This window comes from Myxine glutinosa, chromosome 4 (assembly GCF_964187855.1).
Source record: "Myxine glutinosa chromosome 4, kmMyxGlut1.1, whole genome shotgun sequence".
In the NCBI taxonomy this organism is placed as follows: Eukaryota; Metazoa; Chordata; class Myxini; order Myxiniformes; family Myxinidae; genus Myxine; species Myxine glutinosa.
Window position 1 is genome coordinate 72691704 of NC_136264.1, and position 20495 is coordinate 72712198.

At 42.5% G+C, this 20495-nt stretch overlaps 1 protein-coding gene across 2 annotated transcripts in view; it reads right to left on the reverse strand.

The window, feature by feature from the left end:
- Positions 1–651: 651 nt before the first annotated feature.
- Positions 652–20495, reverse strand: part of HADH (hydroxyacyl-CoA dehydrogenase) — a 91884-nt gene continuing 72040 nt past the window's right edge. The window contains exons 6-8 of one of the 2 annotated variants that reach the window (XM_078775905.1): positions 7991–8063; positions 3615–3731; positions 652–1367 (exon numbers count right to left, since the gene is read on the reverse strand). In XM_078775905.1, coding sequence (XP_078632031.1) covers positions 1249–1367; positions 3615–3731; positions 7991–8063 — 309 coding nt within the window. In that variant the 3' untranslated portion in view covers positions 652–1248. The remainder of the gene's footprint in view (positions 1368–3614; positions 3732–7990; positions 8064–20495) is intronic. The other variant, XM_068112560.2, reaches the window with a different exon arrangement.

Genomic DNA, 20495 nt, shown 5'->3' on the forward strand with positions numbered 1-20495 from the left:
AGGTGTCGACTAAACTTTAAATCTTGTCAGGACAAGTTCTGCCAGCCACCCTCTTCTGGTGAAACTGCCAAAAATGAAGACACTCTGCTCACCTTCACTCTTTAATTCCTCTTTTTTCCCGCCTCTGGAACAAACTCCCACACACTCTTCAATCCCACTCCTCCCTCCAGGTCGTCAAAACAGCTGAGCTAGGAAAGTTGTGAAAGTTGACCACCATCTCTTATCTTCCCCCATCCAAAACCTTGATCTTTTCTACCCCTGTTAATCCACTCCAAACCCACTTCCTTCAAATTCCCCGTTTTCTTTCCTGAAATCCTCTGTTGTGTCCATCTTGTTTATCCCGTGTACCCCAACCCTCTCTATCCCACAGATCTCTCGATGTCCCTGTTCTCTACTGTTGTACTTGTGTGCTTGCCTCTCTCTCCTCCTCTTGTCACCTGCTCCCTTCATTATATGTTCTATGTGTTAGCGCATTAAACTTGTGTTTCCCAATCGCGCTGTTCATTTTTTAATAGTGTTTTAAATGCATGTTTCCCAATCGGCCCGTGACCGTATTTTGTCACAGGTTGTGACCACAGTGTGGTCATTCTTCTTATTTTAATGAGGACTTCAAATATATATATATACTGTACTGTATATCAAACTGCAAAATCCATCATTCATTATTTTATTTGTCTGCATAGTTTTGATCAGTGGGCTGAGGAGTGGTGGTTGGTGTGTGTCAGATTTTTAATTGCCACATCTTTGATACATTTATTCAAGGGTACAATGTCATCACTGCATTAGATGTTTGAGTTTTTGCAACTCAATCTAGAGAAAAACAACAACTGATAAACACGTTATGATTGGGGTGGGAAGGGAGAGAATCGTAAAAGTAATTGCTGAGATCATCACATGTTGTTTGACCACAGCTTCACTGATCCACAGAGGTGTCCATTTGTCGCTACGACCCATGCATGTGAAGCAAGCTTGTGAGAAGGGATTAAGAGAATGATTTAAAAAATGGTTTTAAAGGAACAGGAAAAGATAAATCGAGCAGTGTAAGGTAAGGCACTTCAATTGCCACAGACAAACAATTTGGTTCAAATCGGTTGGGATTGCAATTGAACCACAGCCGCTTGATCAGGTAATGGTAAGACAACCAAACTCATTGCTGTTGATGATGAAGCAGTTGATATTTGATTGACCTTACAGAAGTCACTTATGGGTTTCCTGGTTGTGCTCGGTGATCATGAAGGAGCCGGCGTCTCAGTTGTATTTGTAGAAGCCTTCGTGAGTCTTGCGACCAAACTTACCCTGCTCTACGAGCGAGTCCAACAAAGGACTCGAAGCAAACAAAGGGTTGTTTGGTTCAAGTTCATGCCACCCTGCAACAGAAGTGAAAAACCGGTGCCGCAGTCACAATTCATGTCTTGCTAAAGCAGTTTATTTTAAACTTTTAACCAATCAATGTTCTTCTTTTGTTCATTGCCGAAAAACATTTTCAATATTACAGGCAAATAAAACGCTCAATAAAAATACATTGCCGTAACATACACCACATTACCAAAAGTATTTGGAGAGGAAGGAAATATGCAGGTTTTTCATTTTAAACAACACAAAAACTAATCAGATTTTCATGTAGTTGGTGTTCTGTCGTTTGGCAACGCAGACCTTATTGGTAACACTGAACCAATTTTTTGTAGCTATCAGGTGGAATATTGCAAATGTTTTGGTTTTATATTCAACCTGACTTTCATTTCCAAAATATATTACCCACTGGACTTAGGAAGACACAATGTGTTATTTTAATGGAGTCCACCCTTCACAAGGCCAAAGGCTACTAAAAAAGCACCCAAGGTAAGCCCTAAACTAAGTAAGTCACTGATGACTCGCCAACAAATTATAAAACTGGTCCGGAGGGGGAGGGGGTGGACATGTAGCATTGGGATTTTCATGCATGTACGTACTGCTTTTGAATGTCTGCAGCTGTAGAGGAACCCGGGTCGGATTTGAAACAACAAAGGCCTTACGTTAGGCAGCTTTTCTTGGTTGCTTTATACAGCTTTCTTTGGCTAGAAGAGCATGGGAGATAATTTGTTTGATAACCCTTGTCCTCTGGGGTAATTGATTAGGTGAGAGCTGATTGGTTATTCCCTCTAATTATGGATGAGAGGTTTGATTGGATCTTACTAGAATATAAGACCCGTCGTTTCGCTGACGGAAATACCAATCTTTGCTGCGATGGCTAATCTATGGGGAAGAAAAATAAAGGATTCCTGGGAGATCCTGCTCTCTGTGGAGGGATAACCAACGTCAAGTGTTGGCATTTGCAGTTTTGACACGCGTGTCCAAGTACCCATAAAAAATGTATGGATCATAAACACTCCCGAGAGTTACCCGAATCCACCGTAGTTGGATTTATTGAAATCTGTTAATCTGTTCTCAAGTTATAACACGACAAACAGACAAACAGACAGACACGGCCCCTTTATAACATAGATTATGTTTTATATGTATACTAGCCGAATGCACCTGGCATTGCCCCGGGTTCTTTTTGAATGAATTTACTACTGTAATTCTGCTTTCACTCGCGGCTGTAGAAGATTGACTACTACAAATCAGCTCAGCTTTTAATTGCGAAATGGGCCCAGCCCGGCCGAGGCAGCCTCGACTGGCCTCGCCACCTAGCCGATAACCTTCCCGGGGCCCGTCCCGACATTTTTTTGTTTCAGAGGTTTAATCCTATCTTTCACCGTTCAGGAGATTAGTGCGTGCAAACAAACAAACAAACAAAAACTTTCTTTTATATATATGTATATATTACATATATAGATATATTGGGTGGAACCGGATTATCTGCTAGTATATGCAGTGCCTTCAGAAAGTATTCACACCCCTTGACTTTTTTCACATGTTGTGTTACAGCCTGAATTAAAAATGGATTAAATTGAGATTGTTGTCACTTATCTACACATAATATCCCATAATGTCAAAGTGGAATTTTCTTTTTTAGAAAATTTTACAATACTAGGGCATGCCCGTACTATATCTATATCTAAAATTATATCCCCCCCCCCTCTATTTACATGAAATGGTTTGGTCCAAAGCGAACGGCTTGCGAGTACGGTGACAATCCCCCCCCCCTCTATTTACATGAAATGGTTTGGTCCAAAGCGAACGGCTTGCGGAGTTTGGTAAAGAAATCGCCATAGCATGCACAAACGCGCAGGAAAGCGAAAGAATCGCAAATTAGTTTTAATTAGTTTTAAAACATAGTTTAACGCCAACATAGCGGCAACATAGTTTGCCAACGTGAAATAAATGAATACGCTCTCAAATGTGCCATCCGAGGCAGAGTCTGTTCGCCACGTTCGGCACACGTGATAGCTCGCTGCTCTCTGATTGGTTGAATCGTTTTTTGGACATAGCTCGGTAACTACTTCTCCGATTAATATGAAACCTTGAAAAGGCACATCCTCGGGTCCCCAGCAATATACCTGGCAAGTTTAAAGTATATCGGACCCGTGGTTGTCGAGAAACAGCGGTCACAGACATACAGACATACAGAGATTACTGGAATTATAGATAGATACATATATATGGACAAATTCCTTCAATGCATTTTTACCTACCATCCATGATGTATTTTGATGTGTCAAGACCCACATAGTCCAGTAGCTCAAAAGGCCCCATTGGATGGTTGGCTCCCAACTTCATCGCTGTATCAATGTCCTCCTTGGAGCCATGGCCTACCAGGGAAATGAATAAGGAATAGCATTCAACTTGTGCTGAATTTCTCAATATGATGATGCTTTATTTGTGCAATTGTTTTTTTAATGGTAAAACTGATGCTGGTGGTAAATCTTTGAGGGTTTGTAGAATGGTTTGTAAAGCTTTAGTTGCTCTACAATGTTAAATGTTTTCTCTGTTTCATCCAAATATATTGTGGTTCCTTCTCATCTAATGCCAAAATTGTGCTTTTATTTTCCTCCCCAGAAGAGTAACAGATGTCTGACTCATATGAGCTCAAGTGTATGGGGGAGTACATCGAGATTGCATTATACAAGTTAACAGGAGACATTCAGTGATTATAAAGGGTAGGTAACAATCAGTGTAAAGTTTTTGTCGACCTCACAAATATTTGGTTATCCTTATGACTTTGTGGAGTTTGAGGAAGGAGATGTTTCTCCAAAATATAATAATTTTGTTTGTAATTAAAAATAATCTTTTGGATGGAATGTTTTGGCCAAATTGAATCAACCCCAGGAAATATTATGACTCGAGTCTGTTGCTGCTTCTGCTGCAAAGGTGCAACTGTTATTTTCGATGAAAACGGTTTTGAATTATACGTGGCAGTTTGTAGCAGGAAACCATCAACATGCCATAGACAAAATCACAGACTGGGCAAACAAATGGAACATGTCTTTCAATCCTGATAAATCTCACACTCTTACGATGTCTCTCCGAAAGGACCGACTGGACAACCCTCCCATCCACTTTCTGAATAATCCTCTCCAAGAAGTTCTGTCACTCAAGCTTTTGGGTCTCACTATTTGCCATGATCTTTCCTGGGAAAACCACATTTCAAATCTGGCCTCCAAAGCCAGTCGCCGACTGGGCATCCTCCGTCGTGCGAAGTCCTTCCTTGGCACACCTGAGCTCCTCACCACATACAAGGCTTTCATCCGCAGCTCTATGGAATACTGCTCTCCCCTCTGGGCTGGTGCTCCTGCCTCACACCTAGCTCGTCTTCACGCTGTTGAAACCAAAGCGTTCAGAATCATTGGAATCTCCCGCGATGAAGCTAACTCCAAGGGCCTTTCACTCACTCACCGCAGGCAGGTTGGTGGTCTTTCCGTCTTCTACCGACTCCTCTCTGGCCTTGCCACCCCAGCTCTCTCTGGGCTCTGTCCCCCAAATATTCCTACAGGTCGCACAAGATCTGCCTGCAACCCTCTTATGGTTAAACTGCCAAAATCAAGACTTTCTGCTCACCTTCACTCCTTCATTCCTCTTTTCTCCCACCTCTGGAACAAACTCCCTCACTCTCTTCAATCCCACTCCACCCTCCAGGTCTTTAAAACAGCTGTTCACCACCATCTCTTATCCTCCCCCATCCAAAACCTTGATCTTTTCTACCCCCGCTAATTTCGGTCCCCTTGTGCTTTATACTTCCCCCCCCCCCCCCCCCTTCCCACGCCTCGTCCCCCCAAGCCCTCTCCCTCCCACACTTCTCCCTGCTCTCAAATGTTGTGGTTGTGTGCTTCCCCTTCTCTCCCCATCTTGTCTTCCGCTCCCTCTTTTTGTATATTTTGTTTGTCTGGTTGATTTGTTTGTGAAATAAATGTTAGCTCTCTCACGAGCCTCGATTCAGTATACAAAAAAAAAAAAAAAAAAAAAAAAAATGCTCGTATAATTGTGACAAACTGTTTGTCGAATCTACGGTTATCATACTATTAGAAAACCTGGGGTTTCTCAGTAAAGGCTCCATACACTTTAGTGTGGCCACAAGATCAATGATCATTTAATTTTCTTACACAAAACACGAGTACAGTTGTCTAGGATTGTCCACACACACATGTAATAGTCTAATGTATATAATGTAATAGTCTGCTAAGGTGAGTCTGTCTGTCTGCGTGTGAAGTTGTCTGTCCGTGGGAGTGGCTACACCCATTCTGGGAGGGGCTTCAAATACACATTTCCACTATTTTGTTTTCCTCGCATATCTCTGAGGCTCCATAGGCCTCTGATACGCCTCTGATGTCCATTTTAAGACTGAATCAACGTGTCTTCTATCATAAGTTACTTTTTCAAGCAACAAAGGTACATTTTGATTACAACTCATGTAAAGGAAACAACAAGGTAATGCACATGTTTCCTTCGCAGCGATCGTGGGAAACGGTATCCTATACACCGCCCAAAGGAGGTTCGTTTTCATATGCAAACACCACCCAAATGTGCCTTGAGGCCTCTTTTGTTAGGCTCATGCTTTCTCACTCTCTCACAGTTTTATTTAAACCCTAATTCTATATCCGATTTCATTTTTCACATTCACTAAGATGGTTTTAGACTCGGTTGCAAAATAACAGGAAGGAAATTGGATGAAAGTTAACATTTATAGAACAAATTTGCATTTTAAATGAAATGAAGGCCTGTAACATAAAGTCCATTGAGACTCCCTCACGGCTTTAACTCGACTCTACTTCACCATCCGATTTCATTTTTTATAGTCTCTGGGATACTTTAAGACTCCGTTTCAGCTAAAGTTGTGAAAATCGGCGAAATGTATTTCAACAGTTTTGAATGTGTCTGGTCGGACGAGATGAGAGAACGTTCCCTACTAGGACTTAGTTATTTATATTATTACTTAGTAAAAGTACAGCAACTGAATACTGAAGTTCGGGATCAAACCAAAGTCTAATTATATTTTTCCATATTCCTGGGGTGTATATACAGAGTTTGTTTAAGTCGAGTCAACTCTTTCCAACCATGGAATTAAACAAAACAGTACTTCAAAAATGTACATAATAATGTAAACCAACTATGGCATACAATATTTATTAATAACGTTTGGTTTTAATGCATTTTCACTTTGTAAAGCGAAATGTTTTCGATGCTTTAAAGTTCAAAAATGAAGAATCAAGGCTGGTTCTCCACCCTCTATCCTCTCAAGTCAAGTGAAGGTAGAAGTTTCACTTTTCACCTTATGCTCCCGCCTCTCCCCTGTATGTGATCCTTTACCCCTCTCCCCTGTGTGTAATGTTCTCCCCTGTGCAGTGTGCACAGTGAGGGGTTGTAGAGGGATTGGTGAGAAGTGAAGAGGGATTGGAGAGGAGTGAGGGGAGAGGAGTAAAGGGAAGAAAGGAAGGAGTTGGAAAGGAGTGAAGGGAGAGGAGTAAAGGGAAGAGAGGAGTGAGGAGGACTTGGAAAAGAGTGAGGGAGTGAGGAGAAAGGAGTAAAGGGAAGAGAGGAGTGAGGAGGTCTTGAAAAGGAGTGAAGGAATGAGGGGAGAGGAGTAAGGGAAATAGAGTGGTAAGGAGGAGTTGGAGAGGCGTAAAGGGAAGAGAGGAGTGGGAAAGGAGTGAAGGAATGAGGGGAGAGGAGTAAAGTGAAGAGAGGAGTGGGGAGGAGTTTGAAAGGAGTGAAGGAATGAGGGGCAGAGGAGTAAAGGGAAGAGAGGGGTGAGGGGGACTTGGAAAGGAGTGAAGGAATGAGGGGAGAGGAGTAAAGTGAAGAGAGGAGTGCGGCGGAGTTGGAAAGGAGTGAGGGAATGAGGGGCAGAGGAGTAAAGGGAAGAGAGGAGTGAGGAGGACTTGGAAAGGAGTGAAAGAATGAGGGGAGAGGAGTAAAGTGAAGAGAGGAGTGGGGAGGAGTTGGAAAGGAGTGAGGGAATGAGGGGCAGAGGAGTAAAGGGAAGAGAGGAGTGAGGAGGAGTTGGAGAGGAGTGATGGGGGGGAGAGATGAATGAGGGGAGAGGAGATGGGTGAGGGGTAACATATTATGTCAAGTAAATAAATTGTGTAGATTACATAATTTCTGGATCTGATGAATTGCCAACAACCATTTTGGTAAAACTGAATATGAGAATATGCAGCATCTGAATGAAGATGTCCCAATGTCATACACGTCCAAGTCTGTGGGGTTCCCGAGGATGCTCCACTGGTGTGTATATATATATGTGTGTGTGTGTGTGTGTATCTTCATTGTCCCATATCCAGGGAAACTCTTCATATTCCTCATTCAATTCAGTTTTCATTTACTGTGTTGTATTTTTTGGGGGGTTCTTTAAATTGTCATTAGGTTTGATTGTGTTCACCTCTATAATAAGAAAAGCAAATTCCTAAGTAGATGTAGATTTCCTCCAACCATAATTTTGCTTTGTTTGTGAAAAGGTAAAATTGTACGGATGCTACTGTATGCACCTATAATACACCAGGCAATGATTTACCCTGCTAGGCATAGGCCCTGTGTGATTTGAAGTTGTTATCCTATTGAAACCCCAACTTACCTCGCTCATGGAGGCGAATAGCTTCCATGAGGAAAGGCACAAGAAGACGGTTCACCAAGAAACCCGGAGTGTCCTAGAGTGCATACAACAAAAAACAAATCCAGAATCAATTTATTCCAGCATTCCTTCCTGAAAACAAGTACAAAAAGTTTTAATTAAAACAAAAGCCACGTCGATGTTACACAATGCCTAGATGCAGCTGTGCCTATAACGTCGATGTTATAGGCACAGGACATTCCTATTGATTCGATTACTTGATGTTATTTTTGTGCAAAGTGAAAATATATCTCGGCAATTTCCCGTGTGTGGCGACGAATTTTTAATATATCTCGGCATTTTCCCGTCTGTTATTTCAGGCGGTGTATGACTAACCTTGCCGCGATGTAAAAAAAAATATATCTCGGCAATTTCCCGTGTGTGGCGACACGTGAACGAAGCTATGCTCCTCTCTCCACATTATTGTGACGACGTATAAATTAAATATTTCATCGTGACGATTGTCATCAAATGGACGAATTTTTAATATATCTCGGCATTTTCCCGTCTGTTATTTCGGGCGGTGTATGACTGACCATGCCGCGATTTTAAAAAAATATATCTCAATGGACTTGAAGTTATAGGCCTTTGAGAATTCATTTCGTTCTATAAAGGGCAACTTTCATCGGATTTTCTTCCCGTTTTTTTTCAACCGAGTCTAAAACTATGTTAGCGACTGTGAAAAATGAAATGATATATCGAATTTGATTTGAACTAAAACTGTGTGAGAGAGGAAGACACCAAGGGCCTACAAAACAGGCCTCAAAGCTATGCGAGTTAATAAAATGGTGGATATTTGTTTATATGAAGGCTCTCCCAGAATGGGTGGAGCTATGGTTCCCAGAATGGGTGGAGCTTTGAGGTTTTGTCTTCTCTGCAAGAACAAGAAGAACAAGAAGAACAACAACAACAGCAGCAGAGGGCACTCTATGAGCAGCGTCTGCAACGCGGCTAAAAACATCATAATATGGCAGAGGAGTTAGAATATCATTCGAAAAATAAATAAATGAATAAGCTTGCAAGGTGCACAATAAATAAAAAAATCGAATTTAACGAAACGAATGAGAAGAGCAGATGGAAAAGATGTTTGCTTCCATGTGATATGGTTCCTGTGAATTGTGAAGAACCAAGACTTATAAGGCCGATGTATTTGGGGCCTGCACAAATCTATATCATGACAAATATAGAGGTGTGCACTCGTGGCGAGTCGAGTTAATTTACATCTGCAAGCAACCTCTGCTGTTGCACTTTCTCCGAATCCAACACCCAGGAAACGGAGTTTCAAAAAGTAGGGATGAAGAAACAAATAACCTCAGGAGAAAGGATGGGAAACAAGCAATCGTGTGCACATCCACTCCAACACCACCACTGCTGCAGAAGTGCTGCCTGCCTCACCGACACCACAAGCTACGGTGCAATTGAATGGCCAATAGGAGGAGGGAAACTGAACTGGAATAATGAATTCCTAAGATCAAGGGCACTGCATTAACGGCTTGCAAAAAAATGGTACAACTGAGCCCAAAACACAAGCACAGTTTCTGTCATGTTTTCAAAACAAAAAGCTCCCGTTATCTCCTCCCAGGATGTAAAACAATGTTCTAACGACTGACTTCTGGTTCCAGGTCTGAGTTTGCTGAAATGTTAGATTTTACCTCCTTTGTTGAAGCTCATCAAAGCGAAGAATTCCGCACCACATCTGTCCTATTTATCTATCATCTTTCATCCCGGTGTTATTGCGTTTTGAACCCATTTTCGTATCTTATTCATCCCTTTTTGATGTGTACTGTTGAATCCGACTCCATGTGTCTGGCCTAACTCCCAATGCCTCAGCTGGAAAGTGTGCCAAATTGTCTCAAGGCTTACACGTGCCTCATAAGGTTTCTTTATCCTGTGTTTTCCTTTTACGCTTATAAACTTTTTTACTTCTTCCTCTTCTTTTCCAACCAAACCCCCCTGCCCCTGCCTCAACCCCCTCCCCCGCCCCCACCAAACAAAATTAACACGAATAAATCACCCACTCATTCTGCCTGTTATTACCTCCGCCACCAAAGGTGGATGGAGGCTATGTTTTCACCCCTGTCTGTCTGTCCGTCCGTTTGTCTGTGAACAAAATAGCTCAAAAAGTTATGGACGGATTCGGACGAAATTTGGCAGAGATGTAGCGTATGTGAGCAGGACGAAATGATTAGATTTTGGTGAAGATTCGGATTCGGCAACTATAATTTTTAAAGTGATTCTTCACCTTTGGGAGATAGGGCCAAAAACGATACATAGCAGGATATCCCAAAAAGGTTATGGATGGATTTGGACGAAACTTTGTGGACAGGTTGTGTGTGTGACAAGGAAGAATCGATTTAATTTTGGTGAAGATGCGGATCCGGATCCAACTAGTAGAATTTTTTTCAGTGATTCTTCACCATTCAGTGATATGGCCAACCAGGTGAACGTTTGCGCTCTCCTGAGGGCCGTTCTAGTTACCTTCCTTTGCTCATTCTTTGTATCTTTCATTTTCAATACCTGCTATGATAATGAATTTGCCAATCTGGATCCCTCATGTATCACACACCCCTATCTGCGCATCCCCTCCCCACATTTCCCTCACATCCCCTCCCTACATCCTGTTCCTTCACCATGTGCCCCAATCCCTACTGCCCCCTGCTCCTGGTTCCCCACATCATGTGCCCCACTTCCACCTCCTACCTCTGCTACAAACCCCACACATCCTGCTCCCATCCGCATGCTCTGCTCCACCTACACCCTCCCATACACACGCCCCACTCTCCTTTCCCAGGGCATTTAACCTCTTGTTATCAAGCTGGCCTTTTTGGATTATAAATTTAAACTTCAGCATTGAACTTTGGATCTAGAATTTCTGTCACTTTTGTTCTTGTAAGGCCAATGCCTGTCCTTTTAAGGTCTGTGTCTCGATCATCCCAAATTATGACTTCTGCCGGGTTTTTTGGACTCAACTTTCGGAGCTTTTGATAGTGCCCATCAATAAATACATTTTGAGTGCACTTCAGCATTTTATTTCAGCAACCCTTACACTCCAATGCACTTCAACATGTGAATACCAATAAGGGTTAGAAAAGTACAGTACCAAAAGCACAATTATGTTGTGTTTAGTATGTGAAGTACTATGAAGTGCTATTGCATTTAGTAGTGTAAAGTGTAAACCTTCTCCTGAAGTTCGTGGTGTATTCTACAGTACAGTATTGTATCATAAATAATTGCAGTGACCTGTATTTAAAATTGAATGTTCTGAATGCAACTCATTCAAAACAGTCATACTGCAATGTTGCAAATACAGTTCAGTATATAATTAAGCTACACTCCATCTGCTGAGCCAGGGTTGGGGCATGACTTCAATAATAAATGATTCTCACCAATTCAATGTTTTGCTCATTTGAACGAAGTTTCCACAATGTATCTGTTTGTTATTAGAGATTCCAATGTATTAAACAAAGATTAAGAAATATCACAACAAACTAGACTTGGTGGTGTAATGGTTAGACTCTTAGAGTGTCCGCACCGGGTCTGGTCTAGACGCAATGCTTTGTTTTCTATGTTCACGCTCGATGGAATCATCAGGTCGTACGTGAGCATGACGTCCATCTTTTTCAATGATTGCCCTTGGTTGATGTTTCCATGAGTTTTCTGGTACTGGGATGTTGAATTTTTTGCAGATATGCCAATGAATCACTTTGCATACTTTGTTGTGCCAATGTGTTGGCACTTTAAGTGTGTAAAGTTGTAGTCAGGTTCACTATGTCAATAAATTATATTTCGTTCAAAATCATGCTAGATTAGCAAACCTATACATTTTTGGAAAGGTTATAGCATAAGGAAACTAAAAATCAATGTTTACATTTGGAGAGATACCTGTATGGCGGCCATTTTGGATTTTCAAAATGGCCACTGTAAAATACATATTTTGTTCTATTTCTGCCTCTAATTACCCTAAAAACTTTTTAAAATATACTAAACCTATATTTTCAGGGACAAGAAATCCAATGAAAGTATCAAATTAGTGCTATGGGGAATGGTAAGACACGAATCAAAGGTTTTGAATTGCAAAATACTGTCTTGATATTCGCGATAAGTTGCATCATCAAATACATGTTATCATTTTGTACAGGCAGTTAATAACATCAAAATGTGTCACAATAATTCATATCACCAAACATACACAGGCAGTCAGCAAAATCATATATACACATGCGGTCAGTATAACTTCACATCTACACAGGCAGTCAATGACAAAATATACACAGGCAGTCAATGGCATCAAACATACACGATTACAGAATATGCCATTTAGAGTTCGTCATCACTGTCCTGTGTGTCGTATCCGACAATATAGTCCGCATCGTTTTCACAGTCCGTTCCACACAAGCAAAGGTCGGTCAAATTGATTGGCAAATCGAATTGGTCGAATGGTCGATCGAATCGAATTCGATGAATCGAATCGAATCGAATCGATCGAATTGGTCGAATGGTCGATCGAAGCGATTGGTCGAATGGTCGAATTGGTCAAATGGAATTGGTCGATTGGTCGAATTGGTCGAATCGAATTGGTCGGAATTGGCAAATGTAAACATTGATTTTCAGATTTTCCATGCAATAACGTTTCCAAAAATGTATAGGTTTGCTAATCTACCATGATTTTGAACGAAAAAACATAGTGAACCTGACTATTGTTCTGATAATAGTTTTTTGCATCCCGAGAGCAGGTGACTAGTACTTTCTATTTCTGTCTTGCAGAATCTACACTTGTCTGTCTGGCTCATTTCCGCCATATTTTTAAATCCATTGGTGTGGTGTCCTTGATTTTGGGCATTTATTATGATTCGTTCGCCGTCCCAGTTGAACTGACCTCTTCTTAGCCATTCCAATGAGCCTTCTTTGTCTATCCCCATTCTGTCCAATTCTTCTTTGTATTTTCCTGCTCTTTTGTTATTCTCCCAGTTGTTGATGTTTATTTCTTGATATTTATTTTTATATAATTATTTTCTCTTTTTTGCAATTGTTACTCCCGCCAAGGAGTAATGCATTCGATCGTGTCCGTGTGTGTGTGTGTGTGTGTGTGTGTGTGTGTGTGTGTGTGTGTGTGTGTGTGTGTGTGTGTGTGTGTGTGTGTGCGTGTGTGTGTTCGTGTGTTTGTGAACAAGATATCTGGAAAAGTTCTGAACGGATTTGGATGAAATTTGGTGGGATGATTGCACTTGGGATAAGGAAGAATTGATTAGTTTTTAGTGAAGCTCAGGAAATTATTCCGGATCCAGGAAGTTGTTTTGGGAATTTTTTGGGGATTTTTTTTTTTTTTTCCTTTAAAAAAACATTTTCTCTGCAATAATTGGACCGATTGAGAGCAAATTTTTACCATAGGAGGGACTCGGTCTGCAGAATATTTTAATGGTAATTAAAATGGCCGAACCACAGGTCATGTGGTTCGGCCGCCATATTGTTTTGAGTGAAAAACACTAAAATCCTATTTTCTCCAAAACGCCTGAACAGATCGAGGCCAAACTTTGCAGGCAGAATCGCATAACCATGACGAACAAAAAAGTCAGCGAGCATGACGTCATGCATCACATGGTTTTAGAGTTATGACGTTTTTAAGCACAAACATTTGAAACCTAGCTCCTCCCTCATTTGTGATCCAATCGAGGGGAAACTTCACAAATCTGTTCAGCATATCAGTCTACTAAAATGCCCTTTTGGAATTTGCGATAGGTCACGTGGTTTGGCAGATATCATTAATTAAACGCAAATAATAAAAACATTTATATCTCTTGAACCACTTCATTGATCGACGTGAAACTTCATACTGTAGTAGAAGTCATGAAGAGTAACAAGTGTGCAAAATTTGAAGATGATTGCATGTACGGTCTGGAAGCTGGAAGTTGTTATTGCATGAAGAAGAAGAGTCTTCGACTGTGGACGTTTAATTATTTATCACATGTACAGACTTGCAGGCATCGTTTGACACAATGTCCCAGGTTAATTTGAACCTCAAATAAAATTATAATTCCAGATTTGTCAATGGCTGAGGTATATTAACAAACGAATAAAACAGATTTGGCAAAATTCGAACTTTAAAAAAAAAGATCGCATATTCACCCAGGGTTGTGAGAGGCTGAAGAAGAAGAAACTTGAGGTGGGAGGGATTTTCGAAGCTCCACACGGTCTCCACGTTTTTCGAAGTTAAGTCTGTTCACAATTGTATTTTGTCGAAACTGTATTTATCTTTCGGTGTGTGAAGTTATTGTGTGCAACTTTGGTTGTTTCTCGGTGTTTATCTTTCATAAATTGATCGTCTGTTTGCCGTGTCGCGAGCAAGGCCTTTGCCGCGTCGCGAACGATTTGAAATCGAAGTTAAGTGATTGTTCCCATTTGTATTTTCGTTAAAACTGTATTTATTTATGGTGTTGTACGTATATTGTGTCCCGACGAAGATTTTTCGGTGCAAATCTTTCATACCTGTATTGAAAATCGTGTTAATTCGTGTCGTGTCTTGAGGCCTTGTACAGTGTGCATTGTACAACCTTGAGGCTTTGTTTTTCTCTCAGCGGTCCGTCGTTTGTGATCCAATAACTTTCGTTCTCTGTATTCCCAGTCTTTTCACCCATAGCCTACTTCCTTGTGTAAATCTCAACTCAAAAAAAAAAAAACAAACAAAAAAAAAACACACAACATTTCCTTCTCTGTTGTCATTCGTTTATTCATTCTTATTTGTTCGTTCGTTCTTCGACCACGTGTTTCTCCCCCATTTCCCCAGATAGTTTTCACTCATTAACCTTCAATGTTTACACTTTCCCCTCAAGTTATGTATTCCATCATATTTTATAACACCTTTTTCTTCTTCTTCTTTAAAAGGCTGCTTTCGACTTGTTCACCAAATCAATTCATCCCAAAAAAATATATCCATCTCCTATAGTGCCTTTTTTCTACATTCCCTAAACTCTCCTGCACTCCATCCTCCATCCAGCGTCCTTAAACGTATTTTTAACTCGAAGGTCACAAGAAACTCATTTTGCAATAAATGTTCGTTTCCCATAAATCGTACACTTTCAAAAATCCAATCTCACCCCTCCCCTCCAAATCTTCCCCATAACCCCTCCCCTCCAAATCTTCCCCATCACCCCTCCCCTCCAAATCTTCCCCATCACCCATCCCTTTCAAATCTCCCCCCTTGCCCCCTCCCTCCTAAACTACCCCCTCACCCCTCCCCGCCAAGACGCCCCCTCGCCCCTCCCCTCCTAGACTCCTGCCTCACCCCTCCCCTCCAAATCTCCCCCATATCCCATCCCTTTCAAATCCCTCCCCTTGTCCCTTCCCTCCCAAACTCCCCCCTCACCCCTCCCCTTCAAATCTCCCCACCCTCATTGCTTCTCAATTTCCCCCCTCTCACTCCCCCTCCTCAAAGCGTCCTCCCCGCTTCTTCCCCCTTCAAACTCTCACCTCCATCTCCCCCAACCTTCTGCCTCGCTCTTCCCCCTCCTCAAATAACACCTCATTGTGGCTCACCCAATCACCATCAAACCTTTTGTCCGCCCCATCCTTCCCTTTCTCCGAGCTATTCTGAAATCTCTGACACACCTTCAACAGCTCTCCCTACCTCTTCCACCTCTTCCACATCTTACCCTACCCCTCCTCCCCCCTGTTCTGTATCTGATGCTCCCCCTTCCTCTTCATTAACGGTATGGACCTCAAACATCCAGGGCCTTCGTTCAAACTTAACTGATCTCTCCATACAGGTTGCTTCTGTCAAACCAGACGTGATCTGCTTAACAGAAACTTTCCTCCTTTATGATGTCTCTGATTCCATAGTATCTCTCCCGGGCTACTCCCTCCTCCGGTATGATAGACCTGAGCCTCGTCCTGGAGGCGGGGTTGCTATCTTTATCAAAAACTCTCTTCCTCACTCGCCCTGCACTGCACTCTCTCCACCTCACCCCCAGGAATACCTCTGGCTACGGCTTCCCCTTCGCTCCCACCTCTTGTTCATATGTGTGTTGTACCGTCCACCAAACAGTGATGACTCCATCTACATCTCGCTGTCTGATGATATGGACCAACTTCTATCTACTCATCCCAACTCTCTCTTCCTCATATGTGGTGATTTCAACTGTCATCATGCCAGTTGGCTGGGTGTGGGTACCTCTCTCACCAGCCATGGCTCCTCAGCAAAGGACTTCTGCGACTCACTGGGACTGACACAATCTGTCAATTTCCCGACCCGGATCTCAGTCAACGGAACATCTTCTCTTCTGGACTTGTTTATGACTAACTTCCCTGAAAATGTCTGCTGCTCTTCTTCTGCTCCGATCGGATCATCTGATCATGTCCTTGTTAAAGTGGACATCTCTCTGACCATCCTCAGGGAGCCTGCTCAGCGTCGACGAGTCTGGCATTTCACTCAGGCCAACTGGCACGGTCTTCAAGCAGCCATCAATCATCTGGGCTGGTCTCCCATCTCTACCACCTCTGACATCAACTCATCCTGGGAATTCTTCCAAAGTAAATTGCTCTCTCTCATGCACAGATTTATCCCATCTCGTCTTCAGTTGTCATACCCTTCCTCCCGTCCATGGTACACGGAATCTTGTGGTGAGGCTGTTGCCCAGAAACAACTTGCCTTCGTCTCCTGGAAAGCAAATCCAACGGAAGGAAATCTCATTTCCTTTCACAAAGCCCGAAACAAGTGTGTGTCCACCCTCAGGAGAGCCAGGAAACAATATCTCTCCGTTCTCAAGACCGAACTCTCTTATCTGTCTCCCTCTTCCAAATCCTGGTGGCGTCTGGTCAAATCCGTTTCTGGTGTTTGTTCCCCCTCCATCCCCTCCCTTACCTCAAACGGCTACACAGCTGACTCCGCACGTGAAAAAGCTGAATGCCTCAACTCTGTGTTTGCCTCTAAATCTTGTGTCCCAAACCCATCCTTCTCTGTACCCACCATACCCAGTCGTACCCTGCTGCTCCTGGACTCCGTGTCCTTTCCTCCTGACAAGGTGGAAAAGTTTCTGTCAACCCTCGACTCTGATTCTGCAACTGGACCCGACGGCATCAGCCCACGGGTCCTAAAATCCTGCTCTGCTGCTCTATCTCACCCTCTCTCTGTTCTCTTCACCCTCTCTTTTGCTCAAGGTCAACTGCCATCTGCTTGGAAATCAGCCAACATCACCGCTTTGCACAAAAAAGGTGCAAAAACAGATCCTAGCAACTACAGACCAATCAGCCTTCTCCCAATTATCAGCAAAGTCATGGAATCCATCATTGCTTCGGATATGAAATCTTTCCTCTTCTCCAATGGCTTGATCTCTGATCATCAATTTGGTTTCAGACCAGGTCACTCTACTCTGGACATGCTGCTTCTGCTGTCTCAACAATGGATGGAGGTCCTCAATGCCAAACAGGAAATTAGAGCTGTCTCCCTCGACATATCACGTGCCTTCGACACGGTCTGGCACCCCGCTCTGCTCACCAAACTCTCCTCCTTTGGTATCCATGGAAATCTCCACGCATGGCTGGCGGACTTCCTCTCTAGTCATCGTCAACGTGTGGCCCTGAATGGGTTTCTCTCATCTCCTCTTCCTGTTCAGGCTGGAGTTCCCCAAGGCAGTGTTCTGGGCCCCGTGCTTTTTCTGGTCTTCATCAATGATCTCTCTGACTCTCTCGAAAATCCTCTCTATCTCTTTGCTGATGACTCCACTCTCTGCCGCTCCATTCCTCTTCCCTCAGATCGGCAGTCTGCTGCCTCCTCACTCTCTGAAGACCTGGACAAAATCACAGACTGGTCAAACAAGTGGAACATGTCTTTCAATCCTGACAAATCTCACACTCTTACTATGTCTCTCCGAAAAGATCGACTGGACAACCCTCCCATCTACTTTCTCAACAATCCTCTCCAAGAAGTTCTGTTGCTCAAGATTTTGGGTCTCACTATCTGCCATGATCTTTCTTGGGAAAACCACATTTCCAAGCTGGCCTCCAAAGCCAGTCGCCGACTGGGCATCCTCCGTCGTGCGAAGTCCTTCCTCGGCACACCTGAGCTCCTCACCACATACAAGGCTTTCATCCGCAGCTCAATGGAATACTGTTCTCCCCTATGGGCCGGTGCTCCTGCCTCACACCTAGCTCGGCTTCACGCTGTTGAAACCAAAGCTTTCAGAATTATTGGAATCTCCTGCGATGAAGCTATCTCTGAGGGCCTTTCACTCACTCACCGCAGGCAGGTAGGTGGTCTTTCTGTCTTCTACCGACTCCTCTCCGGCCTTGCACCCCCAGCTCTCTCTGTGCTCTGTCCCCCAAATATTCCTACAGGTCGCACAAGATCTGCCAGCAACCCTCTGATGGTTAAACTGCCGAAATCTCGGCTCTCTGCTCACCTTCACTCTTTCATTCCTCTTTTCTCCCGCCTCTGGAACAAACTCCCTCACTCCCTTCAATCCCACTCCTCCCTCCAGGTCTTTAAAACAGCTGTTCACCACCATCTCTTATCTTCCCCCATCCAAAACCTTGATCTTTTCTACCCCCGCTAATTCACCCCAGATCCACCTTGTTTGAAATTCCAACTTCTTTCCTGGAAGTCCTGGCAGTGTCCATATGTTTTATACCTCTCCCACCGCCCCCTTCCCATGCCCCCCCCCCCCCCCAAAGCCCTCGCCCTCTCTCAGATCTCTCGATGTCTCCATGTCTCTCGGTCCCTGCTCTCAAATGTTGTGTTTGTGTCCTTCCCCCTCTCTCCCCATCTTGTCAACCGCTCCCGATGTTATATGTTTTATGTGTCGGTTTGTCTTTCTGTGTGATTAATGTTCGCTCTTTCACGAGCCTCGATCTTGTATACAAAAAAAAAAAAAAAACCTCGCATGGGCTTCCCAGACCAAAAAAATAATTCTCGCTCTGCGATTTTCAGGTTTCTTTATCTATATATATATACATATCTGGGCAGTGTCTGTTGTCACTGAACTACTCCCTGAAACTTTTGTTTCCGTGGTTGTGGTGTTTTGAATAACGTGGCGGTGGTTTTGAATCACATGGTGGTGAGGTATTTTGAATTATGTGGTGGTGAGGTGTTTTTAAATCACGTGGCTGTGAGGTGTTTTTAATGTCGTGGCTGTGAGGTGTTTTTAATTTCGTGTTTGTGGCTGTGAGGTGTTTTTAATTTCGTGTTTCGTGGCTGTGAAGTGTTTTTAATTTCGTGTTTTGTGGCTGTGAGGTGTTTTTAATTTTGTGTTTCGTGGCTGTGAGGTGTTTTTAATTTCGTGTTTTGTGTCTGTGAGGTGTTTTTAATTTCGTGTTTTGTGGCTGAGGTGTTTTTAATTTCGTGTTTTGTGGCTGAGGTGTTTTTAATTTCGTGTTTTGTGGCTGTGAAGGGTTTTTAATTTCGTGTTTTGTGGCTGAGGTGTTTTTAATTTCGTGTTTTGTGGCTGAGGTGTTTTTAATTTCGTGTTTTGTGGCTGAGGTGTTTTTAATTTCGTGTTTTGTGGCTGAGAGGTGTTTTTAATTTTGTGTTTTGTGGCTGAGGTGTTTTTAATTTTGTGTTTTGTGGCTGTGAAGTGTTTTTAATTTTGTGTTTTGTGGCTGTGAAGTGTTTTTAATTTAGTGTTTTGTGGCTGTGAAGTGTTTTTAATTTAGTGTTTTGTGGCTGTGAGGTGTTTTTAATTTTGTGTTTTGTGGCTGAGGTGTTTTTAATTTCGTGTTTTGTGGCTGTGAAGGGTTTTTAATTTAGTGTTTTGTGGCTGTGAGGTGTTTTTAATTTTGTGTTTTGTGGCTGTGAAGTGTTTTTAATTTCGTGTTTTGTGGCTGAGGTGTTTTTAATTTCGTGTTTTGTGGCTGTGAAGGGTTTTTAATTTTGTTTTGTGGCTGTGAGGTGTTTTTAATTTCGTGTTTTGTGGCTGTGAGGTGTTTTTAATTTTGTTTTGTGGCTGTGAGGTGTTTTTAATTTCGTGTTTTGTGGCTGTGAAGTGTTTTTAATTTCGTGTTTTGTGGCTGAGGTGTTTTTAATTTCGTGTTTTGTGGCTGTGAAGGGTTTTTAATTTAGTGTTTTGTGGCTGAGGTGTTTTTAATTTTGTGTTTTGTGGCTGTGAAGTGTTTTTAATTTCGTGTTTTGTGGCTGAGGTGTTTTTAATTTCGTGTTTTGTGGCTGTGAAGGGTTTTTAATTTTGTTTTGTGGCTGTGAGGTGTTTTTAATTTCGTGTTTTGTGGCTGTGAGGTGTTTTTAATTTTGTTTTGTGGCTGTGAGGTGTTTTTAATTTTGTGTTTTGTGGCTGTGAAGTGTTTTTAATTTCGTGTTTTGTGGCTGAGGTGTTTTTAATTTCGTGTTTTGTGGCTGTGAAGGGTTTTTAATTTTGTTTTGTGGCTGTGAGGTGTTTTTAATTTCGTGTTTTGTGGCTGTGAGGTGTTTTTAATTTTGTTTTGTGGCTGTGAAGGGTTTTTAATTTTGTTTTGTGGCTGTGAGGTGTTT